The 24999-nt window shown below is 38.4% G+C and overlaps 1 protein-coding gene across 12 annotated transcripts in view; it reads right to left on the reverse strand.

Moving 5' to 3' along the window:
- Positions 1–3044: 3044 nt before the first annotated feature.
- The window catches only part of stumps (DBB domain-containing protein stumps), a 113372-nt gene continuing 91417 nt past the window's right edge, over positions 3045–24999 (reverse strand). For 8 of the 12 annotated variants that reach the window (XM_076212051.1, XM_076212048.1, XM_076212049.1 and 5 more), the window contains 4 exons: positions 24781–24900; positions 18003–18085; positions 11010–11258; positions 3045–6294 (listed from right to left, as the gene is read on the reverse strand). In XM_076212051.1, coding sequence (XP_076068166.1) covers positions 6253–6294; positions 11010–11258; positions 18003–18085; positions 24781–24900 — 494 coding nt within the window. In that variant the 3' untranslated portion in view covers positions 3045–6252. Of the gene's footprint in view, positions 6295–10472; positions 10523–11009; positions 11259–18002; positions 18086–24780; positions 24901–24999 lie in introns of those variants that run through there. The other 4 variants (XM_076212052.1, XM_076212050.1, XM_076212047.1 and 1 more) reach the window with 2 other exon arrangements.

The raw sequence follows: 24999 nt of genomic DNA on the forward strand, positions 1-24999 counted from the left end.
TTTTATAAGTAACACAATTACCAATAAAAGTCATATTTTGATGTACCATTTATTATTTGATAACTAGTTCTATGATTTTTAAACAAAAGTTTGAGTTTTTGAATGTTTTTAACAGCCCGCTGATATGTAGAAAAAATTTCCTCGTGTCCTTGTGCAGTTGCCACATGCCGCTATTTTACTACGTTTTGGTACAAAATTCTACGAAACGGCAGCCCTGGTGGCGGCTTGACTGGGCCGGGTTTGAGTACACGTGTACGGCCGTCGCTGCCACCTACCGGACAAATAGGGAACTTTGCTTGAAAAGTCCGCCCTTTGTTCATTTCGACCGGTCATACGAGGGTCCGGGCATTCGGGGTCCGGGCTTTCGAGGTTCGACTGTATATGTTTATTTTTTACCTTTTTTCCTTTAATATGAATGTAATTAGAAATCCAGTTATCTAAGTCATTCCTAGGATATGTACAAATTATGTGTTTATCGCTAAAATAAATGTATGGAAACCTCACGCTATGGTACTAACGGGAGGTAGATCTCACGCGATAGTGCTAACGGGTGGTAGACCTCACGCTAGAGTGTGTTAGACCTCACGCTAGAGTGTGGTAGACCTCACGCTAGAGTGTGGTAGATCTCACGCTATAGTAACCCACATTCCCCTTTTTTCTCTAGTATATTAGTAAGTAAATCCCAAGTTTGTTAAACTTCCCGTATTCTATCAATTTCTGACCAGTCCGCGTTCCCAAGTATGCTTCTCAATTTGTCTAAATCTGTTTTCTGGAAGTTTAGTACATTTTCGAAGCTCATTGGTGTTGAATATCGGTCCAACATTTTATATTCGTCACTAGACCTCACGCTAGAATGTGGTAGACCTCACGCTAGAGTGTGGTAGACCTCACGCTGGAGTGTGGTAGACCTCACGCTGGAGTGTGGTAGACCTCACGCTGGAGTGTGGTAGACCTCACGCTGGAGTGTGGTAGACCTCACGCTGGAGTGTGGTAGACCTCACGCTGGAGTGTGGTAGACCTCACGCTGGAGTGTGGTAGACCTCACGCTGGAGTGTGGTAGACCTCACGCTGGAGTGTGGTAGACCTCACGCTGGAGTGTGGTAGACCTCACGCTGGAGTGTGGTAGACCTCACGCTGGAGTGTGGTAGACCTCACGCTGGAGTGTGGTAGACCTCACGCTGGAGTGTGGTAGACCTCACGCTGGAGTGTGGTAGACCTCACGCTGGAGTGTGGTAGACCTCACGCTGGAGTGTGGTAGACCTCACGCTGGAGTGTGGTAGACCTCACGCTGGAGTGTGGTAGACCTCACGCTGGAGTGTGGTAGACCTCACGCTGGAGTGTGGTAGACCTCACGCGGGAGTGTGGTAGACCTCACGCTAGAGTGTGGTAGACCTCACGCTATAGTAGTACTCACATTCCCCTTTTTTTTTAGTATATTAGTGAATAAATCCCAAGTTTGTTCAACTTCCCGTATTCTATAAATTTCTGACCAGTCCGCGTTTCCAAGTATGCTTCTCAATTTTTCTAAGTCTGTTTTCTGGAACTTTAGTACGTTTTCGAAGCTTTTTTTATGCAGCTCGATGTTACATTCGATGTTGAATGTGGTCATTGGTGTTGAATATCGGTCCAACATTTATATTCGTCACTAGGTTATCGTTCATTAAAAGAATAATATCGAGAACCTTTTGTCCGCGTGTTGGCTCGCGAATGTGTTGATACAATGAATTTCAATAAGACGTTTCAGCAGAGCCCATGACCAGTGTGTGAATTTAATGTTCCACCCCATACAGTTACTGGTAAGTTGAAATCTCCAATAATTGATTATTAGATCCTGAAGCTTTTGTCACATCTAATGATCCCAAAAGATTGAGCACTTCCCTTACTTCTACATTTATGTCTTTTAAACGTGATTTTTTGCTCCCCTCACTTTCCTCCAAAAAAAGCGTTCTCTTTTGTGAAGACTGACTGGAAACTCGTTCATTATTTCTGCCTGAGCTGAGGCTTCTTCAAAGACCTCACTACCCACTAGGTGATTACTTACCTGTTGCAGGGTCAAAGTAGTTGGAGGGGAACAGTTGCTAGATGTCAGTTCTCCTTATGTGAAAAAGGTGGATATAATATAGTTGAAATTGACAGGAATCTTGGGTTCGACCCACAGACAAAGTTCCAGTTGCTTGGGGCTACACAGGTTCTCAAGTTTTGAAAATGGGCAAGAAAATTATTCTTCCTTGCCAGCCATTTTGTAGGACCACCACTACCAGGTACTCACCATTGTTCCCTCTAGCTGTACATTACCATATACCAAGAACTATCTATCTATATCTATATTCTAAAGGCTTTTTCCCCCTTATAAGGGAGGTAGCCAAGTCAAAAGGTATGTACTCGGTCCCATCCACCACCCTTTCTTCCCTCATCTTAGTTCCTCATGGATGACGGGTCATCCCTGTATCCCACTCACTGCCCTGGGTCAGAATTAATGCAGCAAAACACAGTACATCCATAGCAAGGGCACTTGAATTAATCAGCAACACCCCCTCATGCAGAGAAAGATGGGGAGAAACCACTTCAGGCTGCATCAAAGTACCATTCACATAACCACTACCCCCACCCTCCCATCCTTGCATCACAATATCATCTATACACAGCCATTCTCCACTCATCCTTATCTCCTGCTTCTTTCTTCCTTGCTCAGAACCCACTTCATCCCATCCATCCATCTCATCTTCAGTTGTCCCCTCAACTTCATTCCATCCACCACTGCCTTCCACACATCTTACTACTCTTTCTTCACTTATTCTTTCCATGTCTCTAAATCATCTCAATATTCTTTCATCAGCCCTATCCGCCATCTCCTTCTCCACCCACACACTCCTTCTCACCTCCTTGTTTCTCACTCTATCAGACCTTTCATCTTAAGCACATCTAAACTTTTCCTCTCTTTCTCTTAAATTCCAAGTCTCCACTCCATATAGTGCCATCGGCACAATCACCCTTTCATACAATCTCCTCTTTGTATCCATTCCCAGGAAATTAAATCAGTAAAGTACTTTTGAAAATATTTATTCAATTTACATGAGGTATTTCATGCATATTGCATGAAAAGACTATTTTAGTCTAACACAGGATAATGTAGACATATCTTTTGCATTACACCATTTGTAATAACAGCTGGTATAAAATATAAAAAATTATTGTGTCAATTATACATAATCATGACTGATTTGTAAAAAATATCCTCCATAACAAACATTTCTCTCTGCCTGTCTCATAATTAACTATTATATAATAGTAGTTATGATAATTTTTCTTCCAACATTTCAACTGTCACCTGCTATGTGAGGTGGCCAGGTATAACTTTTGTCAGATCCTGAGGGATTTAATGCACTATGCCCTTACTGACATCATATGTTGACACTAGTGAATTTGATTTATTCCCCTCTAGCTATTCACCTACAGACATTGGTACCCTGGTCTGCTCTGTTTTATTGAAACTCAAACTAATGTTTTAGGTCTAAAAAAAATCAGTCTGTGTTTATTTTCAGACCAAAACTTTTTTAATACAATTAATGGTTGAATGTTTAAGAAAGTTGGCCTACCCTCCCCACCTTTCATTTTCTCTTCATCTTTACCTTTTGTTTAACCTTATATCTCTTCTTGGATTTTTTTCTTCCCCATTATTACCACTACTGCACCTCTCATGCAGATTTTACCTCTACCATTTTCATAGTTTTGTCCCCTAATGCTTACCTACCACCAGTGGTACAGCTGGGTATGGCCAGGATGGGGAATTATGTGATGAGGTGTTCAATGTCTTCTGTGTGGTGGTTGATGGAGTAAGGTGTTTGGTGGTCAGTCTTGGACTGTTGTGTAGTGCATGTTGTCAATCCCTGGACTGTCTGGCCAAGCAGTCCCAAGTGTGGTACATGTGATATATTGTTGTAGATATTTGAGTAGTGTGCTATTGGTGTAGCTTTTTTGTATTCAATTGGCTGTGCATAAGTAATGGGTGAGTTGGGTTGAGGGTTCCTGCATGTACTATAATTTTTTATATGACATCATATGGGGAGGATTTTGGTTTCTATGTGTAGATGTTCCCTTGGGGTGGTTCTAGTGCATCTTGTTACTATTCATTGTTTTATTTTGTATAGTTTGTAAGGTGTCTATATTTGTCTTCTTGATTGTTGGGAACCATGCCATGGAAGTATAGTTCAGTGTAACTCCTAAGAACAGTTCATACAATGTGCTCAAAGTTTCCTTTAACTGTAAGTCCATGATCTTAGGATGTTTATTTTCTTGTTGATTCTCACTGTCACCCCTTTAATGTGTGGGCTAAAAGTCATGTATCAGAGGTGAGGCCCAGGATTTTAAGGTTCATTACCACTCAAAAGATTTTGTCATTAAGTACCATTTGATGTTTCTTTGACTCATGGTAGTCTGCAATAAGCAATGTTTCTGATGATTTCAGACAATATACACATATTCATGAGTGCATAATGGTGTCATATATTCAATGACTAAGGATGTTGAGTACCTGACATTTGTGTGGATACACAGTAATTTAAAACACCACAACCATAACCTTTGAACTGCTAAGAAGTGAACAAGCTTACATAAACAAGGGCATTTCTATGCAAAGTAGTTGTTCAGTTGACCATGCATATGTACAGGCAGTGACAGGTTACATGAATAAGAAAAGACAGAAAAAAAAGAAAGATATAAAAAATACAAGTTGTGAGCTGTTCATATATTCTACAGCAAAATATTACTTTCTCTTTCAAGAACTTTTCAAAAGCATTGATTTCAATGAAAAATGAGTTATAAAAGTTTATTGATAAAACAATGCAATAAAACTTATTATTCATATAAGCGTACATGTCCTTATATTACACATAAATTTTCACATTAAGTTCTGTGATTTCCTAACAGAACGATGAAATACATACTTTCAGGGACCAATGATGGGTATCTGTATGTGGAGGTCTTGAGAGAGAGATGTCAGAAAGAATCCTCTCCCTGCTGTCTATCTTCATATCTCATGATCACCCCCACCTCTACCTGGAGGTGCAGCCCTGAGGGGTTGACACTTGGTCTCTAGGTCAGGCTCAAGATCTCTCTAGCATCTGTATTTCTTTCACCTTTTCACATGACAACTGAAGACTGCTCCTACTATAAGTCAGTGACAAAGAAAAAATCACATACTAATGTACATTCCAATGTTTCTTCTTAAAGATATGGGAGGAACTGATGACCTAAGGACTGCTACCAGCCACTGCGGAGCTCTGGGTTTCCAGTTAATGAAACCTGAAGCAACAACTATTATTACTGCAGCTCCTTGTGGATGAAGGGTCATCCCTGTCTCCTGCCACATTGCCTAGTTCAGAAGCAATGCAGCAAGTCACAACACCTCCACAGCAGAGCTCAACATCTGAAGCAGGTTTACTGTCCATTGATCCATTACATGGTGATCTTCCGCCCATCCATTTGAGAATTTACATAGCAGACAAGAAGAAATAAATTTGGGCTGTGTCAATTTCTCATTTATTTACAACCACTCTCCACTCAAATCTAATTATTCTCCTCTCCCTTCCCTACTGAACAGGATAGGCTATACAATGATTTGGCCAATCCCCTAATGATGGGATACAGCCTTTTGGTATGTGTAAGTCTCAACATTTGCATTGCTCACATAAGATTCATTTATGTGAAATAATATAAACTAAAACTACAACTATTTTTTGAATAGAATACTAAGCTGCTAACACTACAACTTGCACATAAAAGAGAGAATCAGTTAATCAATCCACTGTTACTGGTCTTTCTTGCAGAAGACCTGCAGCCTTCAGATAATTAGTAACAGCCTCTGGGCAGGAACATAAGTCACTTAGGGAAGATATCACATGTTGACAAGTATTGTTAGTGTGGAGCATTGTATTATGAGGTGTTCTGTGTCCTTTGTGTGGTGGTTGCATCTGGGGTAGTTTGAATGTGTGGCCAGGCTTATTTTGAGCTGGTACTGCTGCTGGATGATGTCCAAATGGAGGTGTGCCAGTGTGATTCTTATCAGGTGTGGGAAAGTTTTTTCTGTGGGGCTTATGTCTGTCATTGTTGTTGTTGATTATCATTCTAGACTCTTTGAGGTTGTAAAGAATTGCATTAGAATGTTGTAATGAGTCATCACATAAAAAGATAGAGATAGAGAGATCCTGATAGATTTAGGAGTTCTATAATCCTCTTTTAGATTTTTCATGGTGACTATAATTTCTTCATCCATTCCACCTTAAGTGAGCAGCATGCCTGAAAACAGCATAAAACAATGATTGAAAATTATATGACAGATTATAACAATAAAAAATCTACATGCAACTCTGAGGATCTTCAAGTGTTACATATTGGGGGAGAATAAGATGAACAACAACTCCAATTCAACACCAAACCAATATCCTGTAATGTCTGTCAACTTATTATTTTGTTTTGCTTGTTTCATATGCTTGTCTGCATGTTTAGTCTTTTTTCTTGCTTCTCCTAAGAGAAGTAAGAACCACACTAGCATCACTGCATTCAGGTCATCACTTACCACTAAGACAATATCAGTACAGAAAAGGCCTGGCCATGAAAATAAACTGCAAAAAAGGTAACCATCATACAGAAGATACATAACATCTTATCTTACACTGCCCCACATGGGCATCTAAAGGGGTGGGGGACAGTTCCTCCCTCCTAGAAATCCAGGGTGTGTTTGAGACTTTGCCAGTCATGACTGAAGAATGATTAGTAAACGAGGTGTGGAAGCCAGAGGTGGATGGAGTGAAGAGGAGGGGGCAACTGAGGATTAGAGGGATGTATGGGGTAAAAGGACCATTAAGAAAGAGGGGAATGTCTGCTGAGGAAGGAAGTGAGAAGACAGAAGATAGGGGTGAGTGGAGAATGTATATGGATGATGCTATGATGCATGGGAGGGAGTGGGTGGATGATGGGGGTTTAGGGTGTGATTATGTGTGAATGATATTTTGATGCAGCCTGTAGAGATTACTCCCCATCTTCTCTTTTTCTGCATGAGGGGACAGAGAGGAGGGTCACCAATTAAATGAAGCAGACTTGCTGTAGATGTGCTGTGTCTTGCTGCACTAACTGACTGAAGGCAATGGGTGATATGTAGGGATGACTCATAATCCAGAAGGAGCCAAGAAAAGGAGGGAGGGAGGGGTGGTGAATGGGAGTGGAGTGGGTGGAGATGAAATAGGTGGAAGTGGAATTATGCCTTTTGACCTTGGCTACCTCCCTTGTAAAGGGGAAAAAGCCCTTGGTATATGTATGTATGTTTAAGTCTTAGTATATCAGTGTATGATTGATGAAAGTCAAAATGTAACTCATGTGGATAATGTAAATGTATACCTATGCAGCCAATTTGAAGTGTATCTTGATATAACCAAATACCATTAACTATCTATCCATATACCAAGAGCTTTTCCTCCCTTATATGGGAGGTAGCCAAGTCAAAACATGTACCTACTCCCACCCCTTCCACTCCCATCCACCACCCCTTCCACTCCCATTCACCACCCCTTCCCCCTTCTCATCTTGGCTCTTCATAGATGACGGGTCATTCCTGTATCCTGTTCATTGCCCTGGATCAGAAGCAATGTAGCAAGAGACAGTACATCCACAGCAAGGCTGCTTCACTTAATTGGCGACTCCCCCTCTCCATCCCCTCCTGCAGAAGAGGAGATGGGGAGAAATCCCTTCGGGCTGCGTCAAAATATCATTCACACATAAGTACCTACCCCCCTATCCCCCACCTCTCCCTTCTTTGCATAACAGTATCATCTATACACAACCCCTCTCCACTCATCCCTATCTCCTGCCTTCTCCCCTCCTTGCTCAACAGACATTCCCCTCTTGCTCAGTACCCCCCCTTCACCCCATCCATCCATCTTGTCCTCAGTTGTTCCCTCAGATTCACTCCATCCACCTCCACCTTCCACACATCTTTTATTAAACTTTCTTCACTCATTCTTTCCATGTGTCCAAACCATCCCAATACTCTTTCATCAGCCCTATGTCATCTTTTCCACTCCTACACCCCTCCTCACATCCTTGTTTCTCACTTTATCCAACCTTGTATCCCCTACCATACTTCAGACATTTCATCTCAAACTTTTCCTCTCTACCTCTCTAATTTTATGTCTGCCCCATACAAAACTGTCAGTACAATCACACCTTCATACAATCTCTTCTTTGCATCCATTCCCAGTTGTCTATTTTTCATGAGACTTTTTAATCCTCCAAGGCAAAAACCATTAACCATATCTTTAATATTTGCCCACCCCCTACAAAAATTCCTGCAGATGCCCCTGCTACCCAACTCTAACCATGCCCAGACATCAAAACCAATATTTCTTCCTAGAGTGATTTATGGGTCAATCTAGTAGCTGTTGCCAGTTTCCTGGTAGCCATGGGTTTCCTGCAAGAGACCTGGAGCAACATATATATATATATATATATATATATATATATAATTTTTTTTTTTTTTTTTTTTTTTTCATCCAGCATTGTCATGGATCAAAAGGTCTCTTGCTTACATATATTATACAACGTAACATTTTTTTTCAAAAGTTTTGTTTATTGTATTTTTTTTAGAGTTTATTAATCCATTTTTCCTGCTGATTTCAAATATGCAATTATTTTTTCTGTACCATCGACCATTATAGAAATACATATAATTTCAATGTTACCATGTATATTTTGGAATTATGTGGTCTGCTACTAAATGTTTATCTAATTTTCTCTTTCAGATCAATGACTGAACTATTTACCTGTTAAGATGGCTACTAGAGGATGTGAAAATTCTCCTGATACATTTTGCTATGTGTGTGGTTATTATATTGGGAAAAAACAAGTACTACATAAGATCGTGAGAGGTGCTAAAGTGTGGATAGTGTACAGACTCTATTTTGGAATGCCCATGGGTGACCAGGACAAGCCATGGGCACCTCATGTGATATGTGGAAGCTGCCGATCTACTCTAGAAGGATGGCTGAGAGGTACATGAAGGGCAATGCCTTTTGCCATTCCTAGAATATGGAGAGAGCCGAAGAACCATCACGACGACTGCTACTTTTGTATGACTGATGTGACGAAGTACAGGAAAGTGAAAGGAAGACAAGCTCTGCAGTATCCAGACATACCATCATCTAGAGCACCTGTCCCACATGATGATAGCTTACCAGTACCACAACCACCAGAAAATGCAAGTTTATTTTTATCATACTCTCTTTACTTTTAATTAACTTCAATATTAAGTACTTAATATACATTCACTTTCCTAAAGATATATGGAATACTAATGCTATTCGTCTTTGTTGAAGTTGCTATATTTAGTTATTTCTTTCCAGATGGAAGATGCAATGGAAATTTCATCTGAAGGGTCAGCAGGTAGCAGCAGCCATGAAATGGGAGACGAAGATTTCACACCAAGAACGACTTCAGAGCCTCACTTTCCAAGTCAGAGTGAGCTAGATGACTTAATCAGAGACTTAGGTCTTACTAAGTCAGGAGCTGAGCTTCTTACATCAAGGATGAAAGAATGGAATCTACTAGGAGAAGACTGCAGGACATCTGTGTACCGGAAACGACATGAAGAATTTAAAATTTACTATGACTTTAGTGATGATATTATTGTAAGGATGTTACTGGTTTGTTTACAGCCCTTGGACTCGAACATGATCCTGCAGAATGGCGACTGTTCATAGATAGCTCAACACGAAGTCTCAAAGCAGTATTGCTCCACAATGGAAATAAAAACCCATCTTTGCCTCTTGCACACTCAGTACAGAAGAAAGAAAACTATCATAATGTCAAACAGCTTCTTGAAAAAATCAATTATGCTGAATTCAAATGGGATGTTTGTGGTGATTTCAAGATGCTAGCCTTTTTGCTTGGCTTACAAGGGGGATACACAAAGTATTCCTGTTTTCTTTGTTATGGGACAGCAGGGCTGATGATGATCATTATAATAAAGTTCATTGGCCCCCAAGAGTTGAACTGCAGCCAGGAATGTTAAATGTTCTCAGACAGCCTCTAGTAGATTCGAAAAAAGTTTTATTACCCCCACTTCATATCAAGCTAGGGTTAATTAAACAGTTTGTGAAGGCTTTGGATTTTGGAGGCGAAACTTTCCAAGAAATTTGTCTCATGTTTCCCAAGCTGAGGCTAAGCTCAAGGGTGGTATATTTGTTGGACCCCAAGTAAACAAAATGTTGAAGTCGGAGAAACTGGAAAGCGATGATGAAAGTTGAAAGAGAAGCTTGGTGTTCATTTCATGATGTAGTTCATGGATTCCTAGGAAATCACAAGGACCCTAATTATAAACAAATAGTGGCAAAGCTTATTGAGAACTTCAGGAAACTTGGTTGTCGTATGTCCTTGAAGATACATTTCTTGCATTCTCACCTAGATTTCTTCCCCGAAAACTTGGGGGCTGTCAGTGAGGAGCATGGCGAGAGACTTCATCAGGATATCGCAACTATGGAAAGAAGATATCAAGGACGATGGAATACTGCTATGATGGGGGATTACATATGGTCACTAGTCAGAAAAGACGAAAGCATGCATTCTAGAAAATCTTGATCGTCAAAGCACTTCTAATCATGAGAAGAGTCATCAAAACACTTGCAGTGCAAAGTTGTGTTGTTTATTTTGTTTTTACTAATATTGTAGCTCTTAAATACACTTCATATTAAAAAAATACTAGATGTAGTATAATTATCCTTAGAATGCTAAAGTAGATTGAATCAATTAACTACTGTAGAGAAAGGTTGCATATATAACAATAAAATATAAAATCAAGAATAAATAAAGAAATATCGATGTTACGTCAAAACTAATGTGATATTTGGATTCAGTGACACGAAATACATATATAAACATGAAAAAATACAAATAAACAAAACATGTGTTACATAGTGTTATCAGTGTAAACCATTGCTATTGTAATAACCTCTAAAACTTACATTATCTACGGTTGGGTGATGAATTTCATCTGGAGTCATATAATGATCTTTCGTTTCAGAAGACATAGCCCATTTAGGACGAGCATAGCCTGAAGGTTTTTTTTTTGTTCTAATATAGGAATTTATGTTTGAATTAATTACTTGTCCTTCACGTCTTACATCTCTTTCCTTTGCAACTGGGTTAGACTGATCATGTGATCCTTGGTCTGGCATCATTCTAGCTAGATTTGGATTTACTTGGTGACCAACCTGAAGAAAAGATAGAAACATCTATTACTTCTGAAACTTATATTTAGATTATAGAACAAGCTGCTAGTAGCAGCAATGTAATTCAAGCTTTGAACTTGGGTCTCTCTTACAAAGTCCCAAGAGTTACAATCTGAGTGGCGATGTGGTAACGCTTGGGACTCACTCTCAGAGGGACCAAAGTTTAAAGCTTGTAATAGTTTGTTAGATATACACACACAAAAAAGCTCTTTTCCTCTTATATGGGAGATACCCCAGGCAAAGCACACACATCTCACACCCATCCAACACCCATTTATTGTCCTTTGTGGTAAGGGTTATTCCTGTCCCCTATCCCCTACCCACTCCCCAGGTCACCCCAAGCTGGAACAATACATGGATTTAAATCTAAACATAACTGGAAGGTGCCAAGATAAGAGGGAGGGAGGAGGGTGGAGGGGACTGGAATATATAGGAAATGGAATCGGGAGTGGTTTCTATGCATTTTTCTTTTTGGCTTTCCTCTGTGTAGGGGGAAAAAGCCTTTGGTATATGTATGTATAACTGGAAATCAAGGATATACAATAAGCTGGAGTTGTACATGAATTTGAGGCCAGGTATGATAAGCTGGAGAGTAGGTAAATCTATATGCCAAGGGATTCTTCCCCCTTATAATGGGGGTTGCCAAGTCAAAAGCATGCACCCACTCCTACCCATTCCTCTTCCATCCACAACCCTGATATCCCTCTCATCTTAGCTCCTCTGGCTGTGAAATGAAAGGAACAGAAAATGAGATGAAAGAAAAAATTAAAAGTGGCATACTAACATAGACAGATTGATCTCAGGATTAAGTGAACTAAATGATTACCTGTCAGAAGAAAAACCAGACATAATGGGAATTGCAGAGATGAAATTAAGGGGTCCATTACCACCAAATAGTGTTGGAGATGGATTATATAATCACCGGATAAAAAATAGAGACAAACAGGATGGAGGAGTCATGCTTCTGGCCAAGAAAAACTTAAATATGACGAAGGTTACAGAAGGTATAAACAGTGCAGAGAGGATCATGATAAAAGTTGAAGATGGCAACATGAAAAGTAGAAAGTTTGTAGTTATTTATGTGATCCCAAAAACGGACTCTTGGAAAGAGGGCAAACATTCATAAACATTAGAAGATACAAGGCATTCATTAAACAAGACACTGAAGGATGGAAGTAACCTGGTACTTATGGGAGATTTTAACTGAAAAGAAATCTGTTGGGAAGAGATGACAGGAAAAAGTGGAGAGGATCTATGGGGAAATGACATGTCTATAGAACATACATGTCACAATGGGTAAAAGAAAACGCCCAATATCGAAGTAATGAAAAATTATTGAGATTAGATTTAATGAATGTGTAAAAGTGCAGAGAGAGGAAAAAAGAAACTACGAAAAAGACATCATAGTAAAATGTAAAGACCAACCTAAGCTATTCTATAGATATGCAAATGGTAAACTTAAAAATAAACAGGAAATGGTGCAACTATGTCATGGAAATATAGAATACACAGAAGATTTAGAAATGGCTAAAGTCATGAACAATCACTTTCAAGTTGGTTTTCACTAGAGAAAAAATACAGCATTGGGATGATGGGAACAAAGTGTGATCTCCCATGAGGGAAATAAAAATAACACAAAGAAATAATGGATCAATTAATGAACCTTGAGGTCAGGAAATCACATGGCCCTGATGGAATAGCAAATTGGGTACTAAAAGAAAGTAAAGAACAAATGGACAAAATATATAACATAATAAGTTGCTTGCTCAAAGAAGGCCAAATACCAAAGGACTGGAAAAATGCCAATATTGTACCAATATATATAGGAGGAAACAAAAAATTACAGACCGGTTTCCCTTGCAAGCACTGTGGCCAAATTTATGAAAAGGGTATTAAGAATAGATGAATAAAATATCTGGAAGAAAATATAACAAATCTGAGGCAATTTGGATTCAGACAGGGAAGATCAGGTGCCACAAACTTAATCTGTTTCTACTCAAGACTAATAGATAAAATACAAGAAAGGGATGCATGGGCTGATTGTGCTTTCCTAGACTTACAAAAAGCCTTCAATAAAGTGCCACATAAAAAACTATTATAAAAAACTGGAAAATATTGGAGGGATAAAAGGTAAACTACTAAACTGGATGGAGGATTTTTTTTTTTGCATGGAAGGAAAATGAGGGTAGTATTCAGAAAAAGAGTTCAGTTTGGGAAGAGGTGATTAGTGGGGTTCCACAGGGATCAGTATTGGCTCCAATAATGTTTGCTATTTATGTGAATGACATGGATGAAGATGTGGAATGTTACATGAGCTTCTTTGCAGACAATGCTAAATTGCTGAGGAAAGTGAATCCTGAAATGGATTGTGAATCACTGCAAAGAGACCTGAATAAGGTTTGGAAATGGAGTCAGAAGTGACGAATAGACTACATCAAGAAATGTAGCATAATGGAATTCAGAAAAAAAAAAAAAAAAAAAAAAATCAGGACAATATAAAACCAGAACAAAGGAAGTAAAGAAAGTGGAATCTGAAAAAGAAATGAGAGTAATCATCACAAATGACATGCCTCCTGATAAACAGATGAACAAAATTGTTGGAAAATTGTTAGGGGGGGTGGGGTGTCTACCACAGCTCAGTTGGTAAAGTGCACGTCTGGTAACCACATGGTGAATTCTGTGTCTGTTCAAACCCTGCCCGGCCACAGCACAGAGGTTAATTAGGAAGGGCATCCAATCTGAGTAATTGCCCGAACTGCTGCTCACCTCAGACCTGAGGTGACTTGGGGATCACTGTGTGATAATCAGTTTCCTCCAGGTATCATTACTGCAGTGGTATACCCTGGACACCTTCTCGTGGTCATGTGTGAACAGTTCCAGACCACCACCAAGGTTGAGGTTCAAGCAGGTACCAACCTCGCAAAACACAAAATAAAGAAAAAAAAAAAAGAAGAGGAAAAAGAAGAAATTTTCACTCGTACCTCTCTTGCCCTCACCCCTCCCTACTACGTAAACAGACATTCCCCACATACCCATGGCCCCTTCACATCATCCATCCATCCATCCCATACTTGGTCTTCCACTCCATTCACTCTATCCAGCTCTGCCTTCTACACTATTTTTGCTAGTCTTTCTTCACTCATTCTTTTTATATACCCAAATGATCCCAGCCTTTTATGCCACCTTTCTTCACACCCTTGCTCTCCTTGTCTAGATATATAATACATACATACATACACCAAGGGCTTTTCCCCCTTACAAGGGAGGTAGTTGAAGTCAAAAGGCATGAATCCATTCCCACCCATTTCATTCCCACATACTCAACACCCATTTATCATTCCTGCCTCCCTCTTTTCTTGGCTTCTAGATGATGGATCATCCCTGCATCTCACCCACTGCCTTGGGTCAGAAGCAATGTAGCAAGACACAGCACATCCACAGCAAGGACACTTCACATAAATGATGACCCCCCCTCCACCCCCTTATACCCCCTTATGCAGAAAAAGAGAAGACTGGGAGAAATCCCTTTGGGCTGCACCAAAATCATTCAGTCATACTCCCTAACCCCCCATCCCCCACCCAGTCCCTGTCATGTATCACAGCATCATCAATACACAACCATTCTCCACTCACCCCTATCTTCTGTCTTCTCCCTTCCTAAACAGACATCCCCCTCTTTCCCAATGCCCCTTTTACACCATCTATCCATCTCATCCTTGGCTGCCCCCTCATGTTCATTCCATCCACCTCTGCCTTCCACACTTTTTACTAATCTTTCTTCACTCATTCTTTCCATGTGTCTAAACCATCCCAATACTACTTCATCAACCCTATCTCCCAACTCCTTTTCCACCCCCGCTCTTCTCCTCATCTCATTTCTCACTCTATCCAGCCTAGTAACTCCTATCATACTTCTCAGATATTTCATCTCACAGTTAAACTCTTTCTTTCTGCCTTATGTTCCATATTTCTGCCCCATACAGTGCTGTCACTACAATCACCCCTTCATACAATCTCCTCTTAGCATCCATTCCCAAATGTCTATTTCTCATAACACTTTTTAACCCCCCAAGGTATTTAATTGTTTCTCTCAATCTACATTCTTCCTCCACCTCCATTCCTTCCTTTCCTGCCACATTCACCTTCAAGTATCTAAAACTATCCACTTCCTCCAGCCTGTCTCCCTTAATATTCACTTCCAATTTGCTGTCATCCTCTCCCCTTGTACATCTCATCACCTTACTTTTACCCACACATTTATCTTCACTTCCAATTTGCTGTCATCCTCTCCCTTTGTACATCTCATCACCTTACTTTTACCCCCATTTATCTTCAATTTCCTTCTTTTGTACATCTTCCCAAACTGTCACTAACTTCCTTAATCCCAGCCCATTACTTTTGCATTTACCTCCCGCACCACCCCATCCATGTATACATTGAACAGCCATGGCCACATGACACATCTCTGGCAGTCCCAATCTACCTCGAACTATTCACCCTCTCCATTTCTAATTCCAACATAGGCTCTACTACTATTGTAAAAACTCGTAACTGATCTTAACAGCTTTCCTCTTATCCCATATATCTGCAATAACTCCCATAGTGCCTTCTTGTCTACCCTGTCAAGCTTTTTCCAAATCCATAAAGGCCCAAAAAAATCCTTAATTTTTCCTAAAGCTTTCTAACATATCTCCCTCACCACAAAAACCTGATCCACACAACCCCTACCTTTCCTAAACCCACACTATTCCTCACCAATTACTCTCTCTGTTCCTCTCCTAATCCTCATCAGAGAATAATAGTTCTGTGAAAGATTATCCCACAATAGAAATTATAAGATATACTAACTGTAGACTGCCTCATCAGATATACACAATTGTATAATACAATGGAAGAGAAATAAGGTAAGATGAAGTGAAGGCAGTTAATAAAATTATAAGAGCAGGTAAGGCACCTGGGTTAGATGGGTGTCATGTGTCTAAAAAAGGGAGGTACAGTGGTGGACTGGCTGATGAGGTTATTCAATGTTTGTCTGATAGAGGGAAGAGTGATGGAGAACTGGAGGAATGTCTGTATAGTTCCACTTTACAAGGGAAAAGGGGACAAGTGTGATTGTGGTAGTTTCAGAGGAATCAGTTTGTTGAGTGTAGCTGGGAAGACTTATGGGAGGGTTTTGATAGAGAGAATTAGGAAAAGAACAGAGGTAGTAATTGGTGATGAACAGTGTAGGTTTGGGACAGGTAGGGGTTGTGTGGATCAGATATTTGTGGTAAGACAGATATGGGAGAAAGCTTTAGGAAAAGGTAAGGATGTTTTTGGGGCCTTTATGGATTCAGAAAAGGCTTATGACAGGGTAGACAGGAAGGCACTGTGGGAGGTATTGCAGACATGGGATAGGAGGAAAGCTGTTGAGAGCAGTCAAGAGTTTTTACAAGAGTAGTAGAGCCTGTGTTAGAATTAGAAATGGAGAGACTGGGTGGTTTGAGGTAAAGGTGGGACTTCATCCTACATACACATACCAAGGCTTTTTCCCCCTTACAAGGGAGGTAGCCAAAAAGGAAAAGGCATACTGCTTCTGACCCAGGGCGGTGGACAGGATGCAGGGATGACCCATCATCCAGGAGGTGCTAAGATGGGAGGGGTGTGGAGTGTATTCAGGGATGGAATGGGTGGGAATGATTTTATGCCTTTTCCTTTTTGGGACTTCATAGGTGGTGCAAAAGGTAAATGCATAGGCTGGGGATTTGAGGTGGTTCAAGAAAATGGAGAAAAATGGGAGATAAGCCAGTTGTTGTTTGCTGTTGACACTGCACTTGTAGCAGGATCAAAGGAGGGATTAAGGAAGGTGTGCAAAAGAAGGAAGTTAAAGATAAATATGGGTAAAAGTAAGGTAATGAGATGTACAAGGGGATAGATTGGCAGCAAACTGGAAGTGAGTATTAAGGGAGAGATGTGGGAGGAACTGGATGGCTTTGGATACTTGGGGGTGAATGTGGCAGGTGTCAGGTATATGCGTCATGATGTGTCACATAGTGTCATTTAGTAGGTTATGTAAAACATGCTAAGTGTTATGTAGTAGCTTATGTAAGTTATGTCAGGTAACACTTATATATATATCCCTATGAGAGTTATGTAAAGTTGTAACTGCCCTTTCTTGATATCTTGTGGTGCCATGATATATATTTATGTTGGATTTAGTCACAATTAAGCTAACTTAAACTGGAGAATGAGATATAGAACCATAAAAGAATGTAAACTAAAATATAAATACCAGTTTATAGACCTGGATAAAATGCTGTGGAGTATGGCAGAGTAGTACAAGAATGGAAAAAAGAGTACAAGAGGTCAGAGGTCACTACATCAACAATGGCATAGGGAAGTAGTGCCATCACTAATCACACTTAATCCTAAGCAAGATTCAGATAGGTAGCTAATGATAATTTGTGAGTCTTCTTCACACAAAAATAAAGAAGTGGAAGGAATGTGTGAAGCTAGATAAATAGGAACATAGACTAGGCCTATATAGAAAATGGCACTTGCTATTGCCACTTGTAAGTGCCCCACATATAAAAAGTATTGCATGCTGTAACTTTTGAATTCTCATTTACTCTTCAGAGTTGATCAAAAAACTCTTCAAGAAAACTCTAGTGAAGGCTATCATTCACTGTTGTGCTTTAGCCTAGAGGATCAATGACACACAAGCATATGTAAACTTTGTGCTTATACCTGAATCCCTAAAGAACTGATAGCTTCATATTGTTCCGTTTCACTTTCAGCCCAAACTCCTTCCACCGAGCCAAAAGAATTGCCTGCAAAGGATAATTGAAATATATGTAGATAACGAAATTTAAACTCAATGAAAAATACTATTCATTGAGCAAATACTGTATTACCAAACAAATTTCTGGTGTGCGTGTGTGTGTGTATTTACCTAACATATTTTATACTCGTGGGGTACATGAGGACTCATACCAAGTTAACACTTGGTCCACCCCCTAGCCCACTAATATGTGTGTGTATTTACCTGATTACAATATGCAGGAAAGGAGTAACACTCATTGGATCCCATCTCCTATTCTCTAATTTTCTAACATACCTAGACTCAAATTCATGTACACTTCCAACTTAATCTATATCTTTGATTTCCAATTATCTTATTTAGATTTGAACTCATGTATTGTCTGAGCTTGGGCTATATCACCTAAGCTATTCCACATATTTATACATCTATATGGAAAACTTTTTCTTCAAATCATTTCGACATGTAGTCTTTCTTAGTTTACTTCCATGACCTCTTAAAACCTTCCCATCTTTAATCAGGAAATCTCTTCTATCAATGCAATCTATCCCCTTTAGTGTGTATGTGTGTGTGTATTTGACTACCTAGTTGTATCTTACGGGAAGGGGAGCTATGCTCAAGGTGCCCCGTTTTTGTATCTCGAAGTGTCTAGTTTGCTCTTAAATTCATGTATAATTTTTGCACACACTATTGTTTCTTCCAGTTTGTTCCAGGCATCCATCACTCATTGTGGAAAGCCATTTTTTCAGATCTCTTCTATAACTGTCCTTTTTGAGTTTTTCATGTCCCCTTGTAATTCTCTTATCCCAATTTAGTAAGTCTTCTCTATCAAGGACTTCCATGCCTTTCATGATTCTATATATCATTAGCAAGTCTCCTCTTTTTCTTCTTTGTTCCAGAGTCAGTAAATTCAGTTTTGACATTCTCTCCTCATCTGACAGTTTTGAAAGTGTTGGGGCCATCTTTGTAGTTACTCTCTGCATTCTTTCAATTTTCTTTATATTAGTTTTGGTACTGGGTGACCATAGTCACAGCATACTCCAGTCTAGGCATTACCAGTGTGACTACTATTTTCTTTACCATTTCTTCATCTAAATAGGTAAAAGCCACCTTTATTGATCTTGACAAGTTGTAGGATTCTCCAACAATTTTGTTTATCTGTTTATCAGGAGACATGTCATTTGTGGTGATTACTCTAAGGGCTTTTTCAGATCCCACTTTCTTTACTTCCTTGTACTAATTCTATACTGTCATGATAATCTTTTTTTACTTTTTCCAAATTCCATTATGCTACATTTCTTGATGTTGAAGTCCACTTCCCACTTCTGACTCCATTTCCAAACCTTGTTCAGATCTCTCTGTAACAATTCACAATCCTTTTCAGTGTTCACTTTCCTCAGCAATTTTACATCATCTGCGAAGAAGCTCATGTAACATTCCACATCTTCATCCATGTCATTCACATAAATAGCAAACATTATTGGAGCCAATACTGATACCTGTGGAACGCCACTAATCACCTCTTCCCAAGTTGAACTCTTTTCTGAGCACAACCCTCATTTTCCTTCCATGCAAAAAGTCCTCCAGTTCAGTAATTTACCTTGTATCCCTCCTTTAGTTTCCAGTTTTCTTAATAATTTTCTATGTGATACTTTGTTGAAGACTTTTTGTAAGTCTAGGAAAGCACAATCAGCCCACCCATTCTTTTCCTGTATTATATCCATTAGTCTTTAGTAGAAACATATAAAATTTGTGGCACATGATCTTCCTTGTCTAAACTCAAATTGTATAAGGTTTAGTATCTTGTTTTCCTCTAGAAGTTTTATCTATCTATTCTTACTAACTTTTTCACAAATTTTGGCTACATTGATAGTAAGGGAAACCGGTCTCTAATTTGTTGGGTCTCCCTTGTTTCCTCCTTTATATATGGGTACAATATTGTCATTTTCCCAGTCCTTTGGTATTTTTCCTTCTTTGGGTGAGCAATTTATATATTTTGTCCATTAGTTCTTCTTTACATTCTTTTAGTATCCAATTTGCAATTCCATCTGGCCCATGTGATTTCCTGATGTCAAGATTCATTAAATGATCCATAATTTCTTTTTGTGTTATTATTATTTCCCTCATGGGGAGGATCCCACTTCACACCCTTTATCCCAATGCTGTACATTTTCTCTAGTGAAAACAAACTTGAAGTGATTGTTCATGAGTTTAGCCATTTCTAAATCTTCTGTGTATTCTATATTCCCATGACATAGTTTCACAATTATCTGTTTGCTTTTGAGATTACCATTCACATATCTATAGAATAGCTAAGGTTGATCTTTAAATTATCTTATTATATCTTTTTCATAGTTTCTTTTTTCCTCTCTGCACACTTTTACATATTCCTTTGACATATATGTGCCACTTTCCAGATTTTTTTTTTATATTTTTTCCATTTTTTCCAAGCTTTATCTCTTATCTTTCACCTCACTGTACCTCTTGTTAAACCAGCACTTGATATACACCTTTTCCCATTTCTGTTTTGGTATATATTTATCCACTCCTTATAAATTTCCATCAAAATCATCCATTTTTCTTCCAGTTGTGTCTCTTCGTTGTAGGATTTTTCCCAACTCGCATTTTGAAAAAAACTTGAATTTCCCAAAGTCCATTTTATTACACATTAGTCTTCCTTTTCTGTATTTCTCATATGTGTGTTTATTTATGTAATTTTAGTATACAAGAAAGGAGTAATTCTTTCAAGTTTTGTTATACATTTTTTGTACTTGGTGACCACGTCGTCGCTGCATACTCCAATCTTGGTCTTATCAAAGTGACTAGTATTTTCTTCACCATTTCTTCATCCAGGTACATAAATGCCAACTTGATTGTTCTTATTAGATTATAAGTTTCTCCAAAAATCTTGTTTATATGTTTCTCAGGGGACATATTATCCATAATGATAACTTCCAGGTCTTTCTCATTTTCTACTTTTTTAATTTCTTCCTCTCCCAATTTATATGATCCCACTATTCTTTTTTTGCTTTTTCCAAATTCCATTATACTACACTTCTTAATATTGAATTCCATCTCCCACTTCCTGCTCCATTCCCATACTTTATTGAGATCACTCTGCAGCAACTCACAATCTTCTACAGTGTTAACTTTTTTCAACAATTTTGCATTGTCCGCAAAGAAGCTCATATAGCTTTCAATTCCTTTATCCATATCATTAATATATATAGCAAACATTATTGGGGCCAGAACTGTTCCTTGTGGAACACCACTAATCACTTCATCCCAATTAGAGTGTTTGTCTGTTATCACCACTCTCATTTTTCTTTCATGCAGGAAGTCTTCTATCCGCTTCAGCAGTTTGCCCTGTATTCCTCCTGCAGTTTCTAATTTCTTTAGCAATTTCTTATGTGGCACCTTATCAAAAGCTTTTTTCAGATCTAGAAATGCACAATCAGCCCATCCATCTCTTTCTTGTATTACATCTATTAGCCTTGAATAGAAACACATTAAGTTTGTGATGCATGATCGTCCTTGTCTAAATCCAAATTGCCTTGGATTTAGTACATTGTTTTTTTCCAAATGCCTTACCCATCTAATTTTGATCATTCTTTCACAAATTTTAGCTATCGTACTTGTAAGAGAGACCAGTCTATAGTTAGTAGGGTCTTCCTTGTTTCCCCCTTTATATATTGGTACTATATTTGCTCTTTTCCAATCTTCTGGAACTTTTCCTTCTTTCAATGATCTGCTTATTAGTGTATGTATTTTGTCTGTTAGTTCATTCCTGCACACTCTCAAAATCCAATTTGCCATTTCATCTGGTCCATGCAATTTTCTGATATTGAGATTACTCAAATGATTTTCTCCTCCCACTCAACATCTCACTTGTTCATAATTTCTGCCATTTCTATTTCCTCTGTGTATTCAACTCCTTGTTGTAGTTTCTCTAATTCTTGTTTGTTTTTCAGTTTGTTTAGTCTATATATTTCTTCAATTTCTTTCCCTGTTTCTTATTCATCTTCTTGAAATACTTCTAATATCTTGTTTACTTTTTCCTTCTCTTCTTTTACTCTTGTAGTCCTATTTGGATTATGCTTCTCTTCCATCCCTTATATAATTATACATTTCTTTTTATCCACTAAGTCTCTTACTATATTCTCCTTCTCTCTCATCACTTTAATAAATGTGTCCTTGGTTTGTTCTTTCATCTGTTGTGTCACTATATCTCTAAATTCAGTTTTGTTTTTCTCTTGGATTTTTCTCCGACCCTGTGCCTCTTTTGCTATGGACTCTTTATTCTCTTTATTATTATTCTTTATTTCCTCATTCTCATCCTTTACTTCTTATAACTGTCTTTTTAAATCTTCTATTTCATTATTTAGGTTTTGGTTATCCTTTAGTTCTTCCAATTTATCAACTCTTTGTGAAATCCATGTAAGTTGACTGAACCTAACCTCCCACTGTTTGTTAATGTTCTCTAGTTTTTCCTCTAGACTTGCTAATCGGAGAAGGTTGTCATCTCCTCCCTCATTAAATCCAAGGAAATAATTATCTTCACCTTCCATTGCACTGCTCTTATCTATATTTCTAATTTTTACATTTTTACTAATGTCTTCGACTTCACCTCTATCATCTGTGCACCTCTTGTTGATATTCCTTCTTGATTTCCGGGGCCCATTTGTCCCCTTCCACATTTACTTCCATTTTCCTCAGTAATCCCTCCCTTTCTCCTTTTTCTTCACCTTCCTACTACACCATGAGCTTTCCCCTTCCCTACTAATACAACAAAGGTACTCCCTCTTTGTTGAGATCCACAAAATTTGAAGTTTTCATGGAGTTCCAAACTTCACTATCACTTCGACTGTCGTGTGTGTGTGTGTGTATTTACCTAGTTGTATTTTATGGGACGAGAGCAATGCTCATAGTGACCTGTTTTCGTATCTCTCCGCATCCAGTTTATTTTTCAAATCTTGTACAATTTTGTCACTCATTGTTTCTCCATTTAGTTTGTTCGAGACATCAATCACTCTATGTGGGAAGCTATTCGTTTTCAAATCTCTTCTGTAACTGTCCTTCTTTAGTTTCTTCTATGTCCTGTTTCTCTTCTGTCACATTTTAATAAGTTGTCTCTATCAAGAATTTCCATCCCTTTCATAATTCAGTAAATGGTCAACAAATCACCACTTTCTCTTCTCTGTTCCAGTGTTGATTTATGTAATTTATCCAATCTTTGTTCGCATGTCAAATTTGAGAGTGTAGGTGCCATTTTTGTCGCTTCTCTTTGAATTCTTTCTAGTTTTCTTATGTTTTTTTTTGTGCTAGGTGCCCATAGTATTGCAGCATACTCTAATTTAGGTGTGTGTGTGTGTATTTACCTAGATGTATTATAAAGGAAGGGGAGCTAAGCTCATAGTGACCTGTCTTTGTATCTCGGAACATCTAGTTTCGTTCTTAAATTCTTGTATGGTGTTTGCACACACTTTTGTTTCATCCAATTTGTTCCAGACATCCACCATTCTATGGAAAACTTTTGTTTTTGTTTTTCAAATCTCTTCTATGACTATCCTTTTTGAGTTTCTTTTCATGTCCTTGTTTTTCTTTTATCACACTTTAATAAGTCTTCTCTCTCAAAGACTTCCATTCCTTTCATGATTCTGTAAATGGCCAATAGATTGCCTCTTTCTATTTTTTGTTCCAGGTTTGGTAGTTCCAGTTTAGACACACTTTGCATATTTTTTAAAATGTTGGGCCCATCTTTGTTGTTGCTCTTTGGATTCTATTTTCCTTGTATTCTTTTTTATACTGGGTGTCCATAGTGTCACAGTGTACTCCAGTCTTGGTCTTGTCGGTGTGACTAGTATTTTATTTTTACCATTACCTCATCCAAGTAATTAAAAGCTACCTTTATTGATCTTAGTAAATTGTAGGTTTCTCCAACTATTTTGTTTATATGCTTGTCTGGGGACATGTCTTTGGTGATAATTACTCCTAGGTCCTTTTCGGAATTAACTTTCTTTACTTCCTTTGTACTGATTCTATATTGTCCTGATATTCTTTTTTTACTTTTTCCAAATTCCATTATACTACATTTCTTAATGTTGAAGTTCACTCACTTTTGACTCCATTCCCAGACCACGTCCAGGTCTCTCTGTAGTGATTCAGTCTTTTTCCATACTTATGTAGTTTTGCATCATCTGCAAAGAAGTTCATGTAACATTCTACACCTTCATCCATGTCATTTACATATATAGCAAACATTATTGCATGTGTACACGTGTGTCTGGGTAGGTGCTTGTGTGCGTCATATTTACCTAACTGTAATATAAAGGAAAGGAGCGTTTGAAGAGGCCATCCTTCTTATACTGATCTAACCTAAACACATCTTTATTCTGATTTGTCACATTCAAATCATTTCTTATTTGTAGTATGTATCTATCCATTCAATGCAACTAAGTGGTACTTCTTGGATTCATGCTTGTCTGGGGTGAATAACAAAAAATAAATATTTTTCTGGAGGGATGGTGACATCTTATCTTATGTCAGTAGTTTTTCCAGCAAGTATTAGAGTGAGTATATGACTTGACTGGCTAAAAACTCCTTTATGTGGGGAAGAAGTCTTTGGTATTTACTAGAGATAGAATGAATGTATTAAGTCCACAAACACAAGTACTCAACATTACACAACAAAACCAATGTACTTACTATTGGTTGTGCTGTTCTTCGACTGACCAAGTGCTGTTGGGTCTGTTATGTAGTCATTGATATCTGGCAGTTTTCTAGGCAGCGAGTCAATACTGGTGGTAGGAGTCAGTTGTTTTTTTCCTTTATGGAAAAATATAATAAACATCTTAAAAATAATAATAATAATTTTAACATTTAATTTCTTAAATAAATTGTACCCTATTTGAAGCACTGATTGCA

The sequence above is a fragment of the Oratosquilla oratoria genome, chromosome 29 (genome assembly GCF_046742065.1).
Source record: "Oratosquilla oratoria isolate Oo_2021 chromosome 29, ASM4674206v1, whole genome shotgun sequence".
In the NCBI taxonomy this organism is placed as follows: domain Eukaryota; kingdom Metazoa; phylum Arthropoda; class Malacostraca; order Stomatopoda; family Squillidae; genus Oratosquilla; species Oratosquilla oratoria.